Source organism: Triplophysa dalaica, chromosome 6, assembly GCF_015846415.1.
Source record: "Triplophysa dalaica isolate WHDGS20190420 chromosome 6, ASM1584641v1, whole genome shotgun sequence".
In the NCBI taxonomy this organism is placed as follows: Eukaryota; Metazoa; Chordata; class Actinopteri; order Cypriniformes; family Nemacheilidae; genus Triplophysa; species Triplophysa dalaica.
In genome coordinates this window covers 16,804,890-16,819,562 of record NC_079547.1, presented here as the reverse complement: position 1 = coordinate 16,819,562, position 14,673 = coordinate 16,804,890, and the positions used below count along the sequence as shown (strand labels likewise).

General features: G+C 37.1%; 1 protein-coding gene across 2 annotated transcripts; it reads left to right on the top strand.

Annotated features, from left to right (window-relative positions):
* Positions 1-9,671: 9,671 nt before the first annotated feature.
* c6h1orf210 (chromosome 6 C1orf210 homolog) lies at positions 9,672-14,627 on the top strand. Of its 2 annotated transcripts, none has more exons than XM_056750578.1 (6): positions 9,672-9,788; positions 10,014-10,123; positions 11,415-11,533; positions 12,617-13,010; positions 13,171-13,269; positions 13,396-14,627. In XM_056750578.1, exons 3-6 carry the CDS (start codon positions 11,429-11,431, stop codon positions 13,809-13,811), a joined length of 1,014 nt encoding a protein of 337 aa, XP_056606556.1. In that variant the 5' UTR covers positions 9,672-9,788; positions 10,014-10,123; positions 11,415-11,428; the 3' UTR covers positions 13,812-14,627. The 2 variants fall into 2 exon arrangements, with proteins under 2 accessions (XP_056606556.1, XP_056606555.1); XM_056750577.1 differs by having other exon boundaries at positions 9,681-9,788; positions 10,018-10,123.
* Positions 14,628-14,673: the final 46 nt, after the last annotated feature.

Genomic DNA, 14,673 nt, shown 5'->3' with positions numbered 1-14,673 from the left:
TCAAATTCTGCAAAAAGCAAGTTCACAACAGGGAAATTTGCAAGTGTATTTAGGAAAAGATCAAATATGATATTTTAATGATTATTAGCACAGTTTTCATGTGTCTTTTTATGCTGTCACTCTGACACATTGCTGTTGGATGAGTCTGTGTCACGCCTGAGGTTTGATTTACTTGAAATTCGTTTCAGGTTGGAAATTCAACAGATACTGGAATGGCCGCAATACATAGAAATTCTGATAAATAAAAAAGGAATAGTCTCTACATTTTTTCCGCTGCAATGTATATGTATAAAGGCTATAGTATATATTACATCTACTGTAACTGACTTTTGATAAAATGCAATTATCATCAAAATACAGTTTTGTTCTTTTAAGTTTATTGTTGACTGATTTATAAGAGGCACGTTTGCTCATTGCAAAGTCACAAATTCAGATGTTTCCTGACAGATGTTTTAGACAGTCCATGAATATGAATTAAGAACTCAAAAACCAAATCCTAAAGAACATTGATTACAGTTACGATTATGATTAGATTATGAATATCTTTACAATATGATCAATAAACCCTTTTCATAATCAGGAAGCAAGAAACAATCTCTGACTGTATGTTGTGTCTAAATGTTCAGTCATCTCTAGTTTAATTGCAGGGAACTCCTCCGTCACACGTCCACAAACCCATTTACGCCGTATTTGCACACTTTACTAATTTGTAGATGGATGGGTTTTTGAAATGATGTTTTCTGCCTGTTTCCTGATAACCTCATACAATCAAAGCTGACTAAGAATGACATTGTTCAGACTTTCCTGTTTTCACTGTAAGTCCAAAGCACAGATAAAAACTTTGCACACAAATAATTAAACAGGCTGTGGTTGTAGATTTGCAAATGCTTATTTAGACTACAGCAGTATGTGACATGTTACTGTTTTTAGAAGTGCTGTCTGAGGTGAAGGTCTTCTTGCTATTGTTTGCGTGGTCACCTCTGGTAATTTCAGTGAACTCTGCACTCCTTAGTCACAAATAACTGTTCACCATTGCTCAAAACAGATAAATAAAATTAGTTTTTTTATAATATGCAAGATGCAGTGGCAAAACGTTATAGTAACATTTCATATTCTTAGAAAATTCAACAATTTTCATTAAACAAATATATTGTTTTTCTGTATCCTAATGTTGTCTTATTGACACTGTGTGTGTGATCGTATTGTTCTTGGAGGCTTTTTGTGTAAATGTGAGTTTTTGTGTGAGAGCGCATGAGTAAATGTGTGTGTACAAATTGCCTGATAAAGAGCAGAAAGTGTTTGGAGAGGAAGCCGCACGGGAAAGTAGTGCACACTGTGTCAACATGTTCTGTGGATGTGTGGAGCCAGGGTGGAGCGAAGCATTTAGAAGAATAAGGTACTAACAAGGAGGACTAGATTTGACCACCGCACTCCCCCAAACTGCCGCCTATTGTCTTGGCCACCTTTTGTAGTCCAGCAGTAATTGCTATTCCTATTTTCTCTTGCAGATGGACAAAGACTCAAAGACTTCTTGTCCAGTGTAGTTTTCCTGAGAGAGGTCAGGAGACAATGTGCACGCTGGCGACCAGAACGCGTGTAAAGGATATCAAAAGCTTACTTATAGACATTTAACAAATAAATCAATTTCACATATATATATATATATGCAAGATACAGTGACAAAACATAATACTAACATTCATATTCTGAGAGCAATGAACAATTGCTATTTAACAAATATTTTTTCAGATTTTTCTTTTGTATCCTATATTATATTGGAAATTGCAATGCTGCTTATACCCGAGTTACCTAATAACAGAACAAAATAAAAATGCTATATTTTTATAAATAGGAATATAAACAAGCATGAGACAAACTGGAATAATGTCACAATGGAAGAAAAACTTTATGAACAACAGTGGTCGGTACCCATTCATTTCTATTGACACAAAACCAAGTCAAGTCAATCGGTACAGCCGTTGTTTGGTTATCAAAATTCTTTAAAAAATATCGTCTTTTGTGTTCTGCAGAAGAAAGAAAGGGATATAGGTTTGAAATGACAAGAGGGTAAGTAAACATGATAGAATTAAAATTTTTGGGTGAACCATCCCTTTAAGAAAGATTAGGTAGTAGAATTACATATCTGCAGTATTAACTAGAGAAAAAATACAAATGTTGTAATCCATCCATCCATCCATTTTCTACCGCTTTATCCGAACTACCTCGGGTCACGGGGAGCCTGCGCCTATCTCAGGAGTCATCGGGCATCAAGGCAGGATACACCCTGGATGGAGTGCCAACCCATCGCAGGGCACACACACTCACTCACGCACGCACTCACACCCTACGGACAATTTTTCCAGAGATGCCAATCAACCTACCATGCATGTCTTTGGACCAGGGGAGGAAACCGGAGTACCCGGAGGAAACCCCCGAGGCACGGGGAGAACATGCAAACTCCACACACACAGGTCGGAAGCGGGAATCGAACCCCCAACCCTGGAGGTGTGAGGCGAACGTGCTAACCACTAAGCCACCGTGCCCCCCCAAATGTTGTAATATAGGTCTAAAATTCTATTAATCTCACAAATCAGAATCATTAAATCAATCATAAATTAAACTTTGAGTGTTACTGAATGGGGAGGGGCTTCAAATGCTTTGTGGCTATGTGAGAAAGTTTGTATTAAATTCCCATTTCCACCCATTGTGATGGTAGCTGGCAGGCCTCCACACGCATGTCTCACGCTCTGAGCACTGCTGCATTGAACGTAAATGTGTGAGAATGTAAGCTGGCGATACGGGCGCTGGTCTCATGGGCCTGCTGCTATGTTGAGGAAGCTCAAGCTGGGACCCTTGCAGATAGGTGCTCCACTATACTCTACAGGAAATCCCCTTTTGATAGGGAGGCGTAAATTGCGGAATTAACAGTAAAACCTCCCCTTAAAACTCTTGTATCCCTTCCCACGGATGGAAATGGTTTTGAAATTACGTTTGGTGAAAGCTAACCTGAGTGGGCCAGACTCACTATACATTTCTCATCAGGCAGATGGAACAATCATGTTATATTTCCATGCATCTGGTGTAGATGTGTTGTCTGTTCATGTATCTGTGGAATAATAAACATAGTGGTTGAGGAAAAAGTCCTTGGCTGAAGGCTGGAATGGGCTATGTGCACATGTTACTTCTGCGTTTCACAGGAAGAACCCGAGGTAGTTTCCAGTCGGGGAGACTTAAAGCAGAGAGAAATGGGAAACTGAGAAAATAGTTAAAGCGGTTTAACTAACCTAACACACACGGTTTCTGCCAATCTCATATTAATCTTGAGTACCTATAAAGTAGTATTGCATACTTCGTATCTTCGTATCTTTTATAAATTTGATCACATTTATAAAAGATAGAAATAGCTGTACGAATATTTTCAAAATCATAAGGCTTGTGTGAGGGGGGGCGGGTTAGGCTGAACTAAAGCACATGCGCAACCATTGCCAACAAAGCACAGACATCAGTTTCACTCACTGCATGCGGTTCATGTCAGGCATCTTTTAGCGCTGGGACGGCTCCATATATCAGTTTCAAACGATCTCCAAATCCAGCGTTATATCCACAGTTTATATAACATTCATCATCCAAATGCAGTGAACAAACAAACACCTAAACTTTGCAAACATATGCCCTCTCTATCTCTCCTGCAAACAAGTGAAAGTGCGCATGCTCCTGCTCTCTGGGCGTGCCTTTCTGGGAGAATTGTCCAATAAGGGACTAAGAAAAATTGTAATGAAACAGTTTTATATTTTCGAAAAAACCTGTGTATCGAGCACAGAAATACAACGTTATATGCCCAACTCGTTTTTTGACATGTTGACCATGTTAAGCATGTTAAGCGTTTAACATTTTAAAGAAGTCAGAATGCATGACACATCGTTGCAGCACCCCTTTTAATGTTGCAGATGCGACACACAGCAGTGGTATATAGGAGCTGTTTTATATAGCTGTTCTACTGTATATAGCCCACACATTACACAACTTTTAAAATCTGGATTTAAAAATACTAGACATCACTTACTTGCAGACTTTTTGAAAGTTTGGAGAGAAAAACAGAGGTTCACTCTCTATGCCATAAAATCTGCACACTAGCGCAGATGTTCTGGAACAAGTCCAGACTGAAAATCTGGGCGAAATCTGAGCAAAAATCTTGTAGTGTATTCGAGCCTTGACTTGAGAGATGGAGAGTAAAAAACAAAGGATAAAGGAAAGGGAAAGGAGGTGAAAGGGCACTTCTGCTCCTTTGCTTTTGTCACAAGAGTATTCACGGATGTCTTCAAGCTCATATTTCCTTTCACCTCTTCAAAAATCACAAGGCTTTTCTTAGAATATCATGGGATGAGACCACAGAGAACCCACTGCTTTCTAAATAGTGCTCTGTACTGCTATATTCTCCAAGAATCTTAATTAGTTTAGAATTTTTTGTACGAAAAATCATGATATCATTTTACTGGAAAAATAAAGGTGCTTAACGATAAAATAAAAATGTTGGTTCCACAACCATTCAGTCAAAGGTTTTTAAAGAACCATCTCTTTCTTATTACATCAAAGATCCTTTTGAAGCGCCTTATTTTTAGTGTATGATGGAATATAGCCAAGTTGCATCTGCCGCCCACAAAGATATATCTGAAGACAGGTGCTCTACCTAAACAGGATGTTGTCGCAGGCTCCTGTCCTCAGACAAGAATAGAGTTCAACCTGTTTTTACAGCAAATCTCAAATTATAAATGATATTTCTAAAGTCATGGCAAAACCTGACAAGATGAGGATGAACTAATAAATCCCACCAAAGATGTGCCAAAAGGGGGTCATATGACACCGTTAAAAAGAAAATGATTGTTTGTTTTAGATGTACTGCAGTGTGTATACACGATTTAAGGTTAAAAAAGCTGTATTTTCCACATACCGTGCATCCTTGTATCTTTTCTTTGCGCTGTCTCTTGGAAACGCGCAGATTTTTAACAAAGCTCATCGCTCTAAAAAGCGAGGTGTGCTGTGATTGGACAGTTTACCAGTGCGTAGTGATTGGTCGAATGCTGCAAGCATGTGGAGCATCAGGTTCCAAAGCAATTGTGCTGACAGGTATGCCCACCTTACTTGCGTATACATTTGGGCGGTCTTAGTCAAATCACACCACAAACTGACGTAGATTTGTGGGGTTGTGGTTACACAAGGTGTTTCAGGCAGGTCTGGTTGAGCATTCACTATAGATAGAGTGCGTATTTTCTTCCGATACTTTAATATTTGCAATTTTACGTGTCTAATACATGCATGGGCAACTTATAACACACCAAAGACACAGAAAAACAAGTATTAGCACCATATGACCCTTTGAATAAAAAATGAATGCAAAAATATTATCAGTTTATAAGGGAATCTTGGTAATGATGAGCACTCTCACATGAAAAATACCGTACAATTTCTAGATGGAATAGTGAACATTAATATAGTAAACAATAAAGCATACTAAAATTTATAAATTCACAATCAATAGTAATACACTGTACTAGAATACTATAAATACACGATGTAAAAGCATTTTTAAAAGTGCGTTACCACAAAAACTTTCTAATCATATTCTGTAAGATGATACATATTGTTTTTGTAATACATAACACTATTAAATGACATTGCAATAGCAGAAGCTCTGAATGAAACTATGGCACAAACCATTATGCAATTAACCCTTAATGCAACATCCCGTTTTTTCCATAAACTATACTGCTTTTGCAATGGTAATATGTGGTTCCTGATCTAAGAACAATAAACATTAGTCTAGCCTCTCATTTCCTCGGGTGTGCCAGTAAAGTGGAAATCCATGTTCCGCACACAGCAGGGCATCTCAACATGTGTCCCATGAGCAGGTGGGTTCCTGAAGCCCGACTGGTAAAGCGTGGTGATAAAAAGGTCATGAGTTCAATTCCCAATACACAAACTGATGTAATGTGGATTTTAACTGCACTGTAAATTGCTTTGGATAAATGGTTCAGCTAGATGCAGCTCTACCCTTCAGGTCCATGTTTATAGAAATTGCAGATATGGGGTTTAACAAGTGGGCACAGACTCAATTTGGAACAGAGGATGAAGAAGAAAATGCGGTGATTTATGCAGATCTGTCACAGTTCTTTGGATGAATTACATGATTTATAATCTTGAGACTGCTGCTGGCAAGAGCTTCAAGCAAAAGATCAAAAGAATTCTAAAGGGCCTACAACTACTTGACATTAGAAAATGGATATGACCTCCATTGAAAACTATGCAGGCATACAAATTGTAAAATTTTGTCATCTTACCTTGACGGATAAACATGTCTGACCCATTTTCCAAAATCAGTGAGGCCTACAGTGCCATAAATTACAATATAAAAGATTTAGATCAAAGGCGCGGAAGTGCTAATCATAACAAGTCGGTGGATAAGATGTGTCGTTTTTGCAGAGACCTCTGAATGACATTATCATTCCACAAGAAAGAGTAACATCTCAACAATCTGCTACTTTTATGTATCACAGCAACAATATTTTAAAATGCAGTGTATGTGAGACTTTTCCAAGCAACTTTCAGTTAATATTGGAAAAGAAGCCCTGATCAGGACTCTTAGTATTACCCATTATTTCTTGTGTTGCCAGCCTGATTCCGTTAAGGCAGGTAATACATTTGACCTAAATGGAGGGGATTAGAGGAAGTGAACATGAAATATTAGGAATCTTGAAGACACAAGATTGCAAGATGACACAACAAAACAAGATGATATCAAGTAGAACGTGTATGAGAGCGTGTCGGAGGGAAAGCGATTAGTGGCAGCAGTCAGTGGAGACTCAGGCAGGAAGTAGTGCTGTTGGCGCTGATATGCCACCAGGAAACTGGCAGGAATCAATCGGCAAACGTGCATGAAACAGGAAGAACTGCTGGTCTCCTGCCTGCTGAGTGTTTGCTCAGCCCACAGCCCGGTTCCCATGAGTCCTGCTGGAAAACAGCTGGAGTAATGGACGCTCACCTCTGAACCAGGGTGCACAGGGTTCAAAACTTTTAATTTATTTTCTTGATTTACAGTTGGTACAGTGGCCAACGTGCAACACTTCTGCACAATGATTCTTCATGACGTCCCAATGGCTGCAGAAACACTAAAACCCATCCTGAGCGTGATTCTTATGAAAGAACAGAATTGATAGAGACAGCCATCTATTCACTGTTTGAATGTAAGCTTGAAACAGAAATTTTAAAGTGCACTAAGCAGAACTCATAGCAGTGGTATTTACACTCAAAAAATGTCCTCTTGTGTCCAGCATATAGTCTGATTCCTAGAATTTGTGGTTATTATGAGAAACGTTTACTGACCATGAAAGCTCTGTATGGCTTAGAATTGTATTTTAGAGTTTATCAATTTTAAAGCACATTTTTCTATGAAAAAACAACTATTTCCTCTCTTTTTTTCACTGTATATACACTTATTATGGTTTGTTTTATATACTTGAATCAAAACTTTGCAGTGTGTGTGTGTGTGTTCACACATTGAGTGAGCCCAAGCAAAACACTCAGTTGATAAAATCACTGATTAACATTCCACTTACACAAATCAAAGCTCCTTCGCAGGAGTCAGTATTGCAGCTTCCAAAACCAAAGGAAATAAGTGTTTTTCAGATGCTTAAATGGAGTCGACGCACAAAAAGAGTCTGAGAGTCTGAACCGCTTAAGTAATCAGATGCACGCATGGGTTTGCTGTTAAACAATAGGTCTGGGAAAAGAGATCATCCAGGTCATTATATCAAACAGCTTACATAAAAGACGTTGTTATTTTTAAATAAGAAGCAAAGAATACTAAATTCAACATGTAGTTGAGAAAACACTGAATATTCATGTTTAAAGGTCCATTGTGTAATTTTTTGGAGTATCCATTGACAGAAACCCAATATAATATACATGTGTCTTCAGAGTTGTTTAAAGATCTTACATAATTAAGCGATATGTGTTTTTTACCTGCTATTTCTATCTACTTATTACACGGCTCATTTGAATGCTTGATTCTGATTGGTCAGTCGCGACATTCCAAGGGTTGTTCTTTAATAACAACCCCTCAAAACTAATATCACCCTGTAACCCAGATGCTGAAAATCATTTTGAGAGGGGCAGTTTAATATTAAGCGCCTTCGGTGTGATACAAGACCTTCCGCTTCGTGTCGATCCTGATCACACTGTCGGGGCTCATTTCTGCGATAACAACTGGCTGCCTGTACATTATCCCTTACATACAGCGTGGGTCACCTAACATGGAATTCACCATGTTGTTTCTACACCAGCCCTATATGGACAAACAGAGCATGTTTTGTAAATACTGTACGTTTTCATCATAGTCCTGTGTCGCCCACTGTAGTGCTTCGAAAGGTAGGGGAGTTTAGTAAGTCGTTTATATACAGATTACATACACTACAGTGATTATATTAGCACATTTGGGAGAGACTTTGAACTTTATATTTTGTTTTTTACTTATCCTTCCTTGGAATCAAACCCATGACATGGAAATAGCAAATAGCAATAACAGCAGCATAAGTGCCAAACACAGACACCTTGACCAGTTCATCTATGTCTACTTTAAGACAAACTGCCCATTGTTGTGAAGCTCGGGTTGTTTTTTCCTGTAAATGTGGAGAAGCCACCGCAGCTGTACCCATAATGCTCTCATTCTCATTATCGTTCCATTCTTCTTCTTTCCTTGCACACTCGCTGCTGCTTGTCAGTATCCAGCAGGTAGTCTGGCCACTTCATGTCTTCCTTTCACACACGCATAGACACGTGTTTCATATCATATAGGAGACCACCCGTGGATTTCTTTTGTCCCTAAATTAGGGTACTTGTTATATTTTGGACAATCATTTCACTGTCGATTTAGCATTAAGCTGTTTCTTCAAGCTGTGGATGCAGTTTTTTACAATTTGCATTGTCTGCAAAATGTATGTATTCATGTATGTTTCCTCTGTATTTTCACATGCACGCCTAAACACACGAATGTGGCGCGCATGCCCACACAAAGGGTTGGTTTTTTCAATGTTTTATGAAGCTTATACAACATATTCTATTCCCTCACCCTTCTAAACCAAACCCTCACATACATTTTTGTGCATTTTTACATTTTCGTATAAACATAATTTAGTTTTAAGCTATTTTCCTCATAGGGACTAAAATAAATGTCCCCAACAAGGTTGATGAATAGGAAATTATTCTATTGTTGTTAAGGCCCGCTTGTCCTAAACTGGCTTACAAGGGCTCAAAGCTGTAGTGGCTACTGAAGTCACTGCATTATGATATAAGCCATTTATTCATTTTAAAACGACAATGCATTTTTTCTTAGTTATTTAATTATTTAATTTATATAAATGTTAATATATATATAAATCAGAGCTGTTTCACATGTGCATATGGCAAAACTTTAAAAACAATTATGTTCATGTAATACAGACCCATTTAAGGCAAATGTACACACCTTGCGGTACACATATCAATTAAATTGCGTCAAAAAACGAAGAGCTTTTATCTGTGTTGAAAGTATAAAAGCTCATGTCAATTGAGAAGAAAAAGAATGGCATTTAGACATTTAGTTAACAATTAACTATCTGCAATGACACACCTTCTACAACCTTTGAACGACCTACCTCTTCTTTCTTCAATGCTGGAAAAGGCCAACAGAAATGATAAAATGTGACGTCTGAAATTTTAAAAATTTATGTGTAAAAACTGGACAAGCCGAATCTCAGGTAACTCCCCTCTGCTTTTTGACTATATACTACTGACAAAATGTATCTCTATGGATGTATATTTGGGGTATTTGCAACATATACAAGATGACAACAGGCTATCAATGCCCTCATCCGTTCTAACATGAACATGAGGACAATACTTCTAGTTTGCTGTTTATTGAGCAAACATTCAAACTGTTGAACCCTCATACTTTTTGACATTCTGTTGTCAACCACAACAAGCTAGGTGGACTATCATACAAACCAAGTCAACTCGGTAGCTTTCTTGCTAAGCTGACGAATCCACCGGAATTTACCAATTGGTCTAACTTATCACAGGAGGATTTGAAAAGGTAGGACTACATCTATTGTACAATAATAGTAATTGATGTATTGATGCTGATTCAGAACAACAGTTCTAACACTTATATGAAATATAAATGCCAAGTGGTTTCATTTCTCTCCCAATTCCTGGGACTCTGGGATGGTTTCTTTAAACTTACACTTTTAAATGTAACTAAACTCAAAGCTGTTGTGACTCAAAACATTATAACTTTTTAATAAGCAACAACAATGCAAAGTCCTTGTCAGTGTAATAAGTAACAAACTGAGTGCTGAACAAGAGTAAACGGGGGAAGGGTGTGCCTGTAGAGTCTACTAGATCTTGACGGTCACTTGAAGGACTGCTTTTTGGGATATTTTTCTGCGGTGTGCCTGCAAAAACTCATTGAGGTCTGGGAAAGCATATTGCGGTTTGTTTATAGTATAAAGAGAAGGAGATTAAGAAGTGTGGTACAGGAAGGACTGAGTAACCGAAGATATGAGATGTGTGTCATCTGAATGTTTTTGGGTCTAGATGTTGTCTTGCTGCTCCCAATAGGTCTAGCTGAATCAGTAAATAAATAAAAAGATTTCTGTCTTTTGCATTATATGACAGACAAATTTGTATATTTTTCACCTAAGAGTGTTTCCCTCCAAATTATAAAAACATTGTTTGATTGAAGACACATGATGAATCAAGCCTCTGCTTGCTGTATGGATGGAACAACCATTAAATTCTAATGGTAATCAATATTGTTCTCAAACAGTACAGTGTTTACATTCAGATACTTTCAAGTATGGTGAGACTTGGCCATATGAAAACAGGAAGAGATGAAAGGAGCCCATGAGGAGTGTTTACAACAACAGTGCTGAAGTGCATAGCAGAAGAAGTAGGGAATGAAAGGAAGCCGCCCTATATGAATTCTTGAACCATTTATGAAAAGTAGCCCTGTGGAAGTTTAAAGAAGATGTAATAGTACAAAAGTCCTCATCCTCACAACATACCGCTGAGATAGTAACACTGAGCCTTATTATTAAGACTGACCATGTAATCTAAACAATGTGCAATGATTAACCATAGTCAATGTTTATTTTATTATCAAGGGTGTTTTGATGGTCATTTGAGAATCATACCAAAGCCTTGTTGCAACAGTACACATCTCACACACTGTAACACTTATGTGTAACAGTAAAAGGCTGATGTTTTTTATTTTCATTTTAGTTATTATTTAACAATATAAAAGATGAAGTGGAAGCATACTTTACACGACAGAACTTTTAGGTTGGAACATTAAAATGGCTGATGTATTGTGATTCCTGCAGGAACCGGGGAAAACATGGGGTTTGCTGCACACACACTGTGTGTGCTGCTGTGTTTTTGGGTCTCGGGATCATGCCTTAGACTCCAGACTGAAGGCATGTGTACTGTCGACAGAGAGACGGTGAGTAAAAACAACATACACTCTTTTGTTCCCTGAGTCAGAGTAAGTGTGGCTACTCAGGAGTATCCTGTTTGTAGACCCTTGCTTCCTGTTTTTGGTGAAAGAGGTTTACCCCAGTCTGTTAAAGGTTTCTCTTGTTTCGCGCTTAAAACCACAAATGATTAGACCTTTTAAACTTTTTAAATCTATTTTTAAAAATAAATTAGCGGAAAAATATATTTTGTGTAAAGACATCCACTAAACAATGTTTTGCTGGTAAAGTAAATGAATAAGCTTCAGGTGATGTTATTTTTGAATTCTTTAATATTACTGAATGAATTGGATATAACAGGATATTTAGATTTTATAGAAAATATAAAATAATACAAAAGCATTCTAAAGGTAAAATATCATTTAATAAACTATATAATAATGCATGTTTTTATTTAATATAACATATTTAGTGAAAACATAGATCCTGAAAGGTGTGTCACAAAAATCACAGGAACCGTGAATGAGGCCAGTTCATAAATGTTAAAATTCCTGCTGTTTCATAGATAGACATATCATACTGTAAACATTCATATGTCATTTCAGGATTACAAAAACCTTACTGACCAAATTTTGGGCACTTCCAACCTTTTATGGATGTGACATTTTATTCAAACCTTTACATTTAAATTCTCAGAGAATGTACTTATTATCAACATATTAAAACATCATATTGAGTTTATATTTAAATCCCTGATGCAAGAGTTTATGGTAATTATGGTAAATTATGGTAAAAACGTTGTTTTTTTAATGTCAGCACTCTTAAAACGAAAGGTTAAGCAACGCCATAGAAGAAGCATTTTTGGTTCCACAAAGAACCATTCAGTTAAAGGTTCTTTAAAGAACCCTCTCTTTCGTACCTTTTAACAATCTGAAGAACCTTTTTTTGCAAAATCTTCTTTATGGAACCATTTAGACAAAAATGACATTTATTTTAAAGAGTGAAATGGCATTGGCACTATAAGACATCTTTTTTTTCTGTTTGATGTTCTAATTGTAAGTGTGTCTGCTTTCTTTATAACCCAGTCATATTAATCTTTCTACTTTGTTCAGGTAGCATTTGACTGCAGTAAGAAAAGGCTTACATCAGTGCCACATGAGCACATCTGGAGGAATGTGACAAAGTTGGATCTCTCTGACAATGTCTTAGACCTATCCCATACAGACTCCTTCAAGCAGTTAAACCTCTTCAGCCAGCTGATCACACTGAATCTTTCAGGCAACTATCTCCCCCTACTGTTTAAAGACCATCTTTTCAGCCTCCCTTCTCTCAAAATCTTGGACTTAAGTAGGTGTGAGCTGAAAGAAGTGGAGACACGCGCTCTGATTAGACTCCCCAGTTTACAGACGCTCTTCCTGGGGAACAATCAGTTGCAAGGCCCCCTGTTAACCGCAGCTAAAGAGATGAGAAAAACAGAGGGCATGGATTACCATGACTACAATAATGGCACGAAAAACTCTTGTACCTCTTTTACATTATAATTAGTTTAAGCCTATTCTCCATAGTAGTTCAAATAAAACAAGAAAACCAGTTCGGACTTTTAACTTGGCTATAAAAAAAGAATACATTGTAAATTTAATATAACCTTTTTTTCTCACTGATACAGGATATTCCAAGAACGATGACATTGAAATCTTCCTGCGTAAACTACTGGAGGACAACCAAAATACCCCTCCAAATCCTACTGTAAAAGATGATAATAATGGTCAGGGTTTTAACACATACACAATTATTTACAAACTAATGTCAATTTTTATGTGGTTTATTGTAGTGTATAATTATAGTTAATAATTTATAGTCCTTCAAAATAGACTAAAACTATGTTTTTCAGTCAATAGGACAGACGATGGTTCAAAAAGCTCCTCATACAGTTGGAAGGTCCTTGTGGCTGTCTTGGTGTCTGCCATCTCTATCTCCATTTTGATTGCTTTGACAGCCAAATGTAAGCTTGTGCACAGGTATCTGGCAAGCTACAGACACTCCAGACTCAGCGAAGCAGATGCGACAAGTCAGTGTGACCCTGGAAACTTTGAGGTGGGCTTCTCAAGTCATGGTGGACCAGGGACCCGTGCGTCTGTGTCTACTGATGACATTGAGGAGGATGATGATGGGTTTATTGAAGATAACTATATTCAAGCAAGTGAGAGTCAGAGAGCTGCAAGAGCAGCAGAACTTAATGAGGATGATGATGACGATGACGATGAGGAGGAGGATGAGGAGGATGAGATTGAATTTACTATTGGTTAGATTCAATAATGTCATTAAACACTCATAATATTAAATGTTAATTAAGTTTGCATTAACAAACAAATAATGATCATATTGGTAAAAATGGCCATAGAAATATACAGCGGACCCACAAACTTAAACAGTGCTACGCTACAGGCACACCTGTGATACAAGTAAAAAAGGCATCAAAATTGTCTATACTCATATGTTTACAGATTCCACTTGGCTTAAAAATTTATTTATAAGGAAATTTAATTATTTGGAAGTGTAGCTTAGATTTTTTGGGTCACTTATATTTAAAACAAATGAATAACTAAAGGTTTAGTGACTTTACAGAAAGCTTAATGATGTTTGTTAAAGGGATAGTACACCCAAAAATAAAAATACTTCTTTTGATTATTCACCCTCATGTCATTCAAAGCCAGAATAAATTGCAAAAGACAAAATTAGATATTCTGAAGAATGTAACTAAACACTGGACCCCAATGACTTCCACTGTAGTGTATATGGACACAAAAGTACTAAAACATTTTTAAAAATATCTTCTTTTGTGTTACAAAAAAGTTTTGTATACAGGTTTCGAATGATATAAGGGTAAATAATTGACAGACTTTTAATTTTGGGTGAACTATCCAATGTACTAATGAAACTTATTCTAAAAGGTTAGTGATTATTGTTTAGTTGAAATAAACAGACATTGTTTAGTAAAAGTGGTTAAAATTGTATTTACTTAAATCGGTTGTGCACTATTAATTGCATTGTCAGCCATCTACAGCACATACTGTAATGTATTTTGTGCGCTTCACTCCATTTCTAAATAAAATGATTTTAAGTAAACAAGTTGTTACTCATTTTGACCACAGGTCGTCGCCGTTGTCAC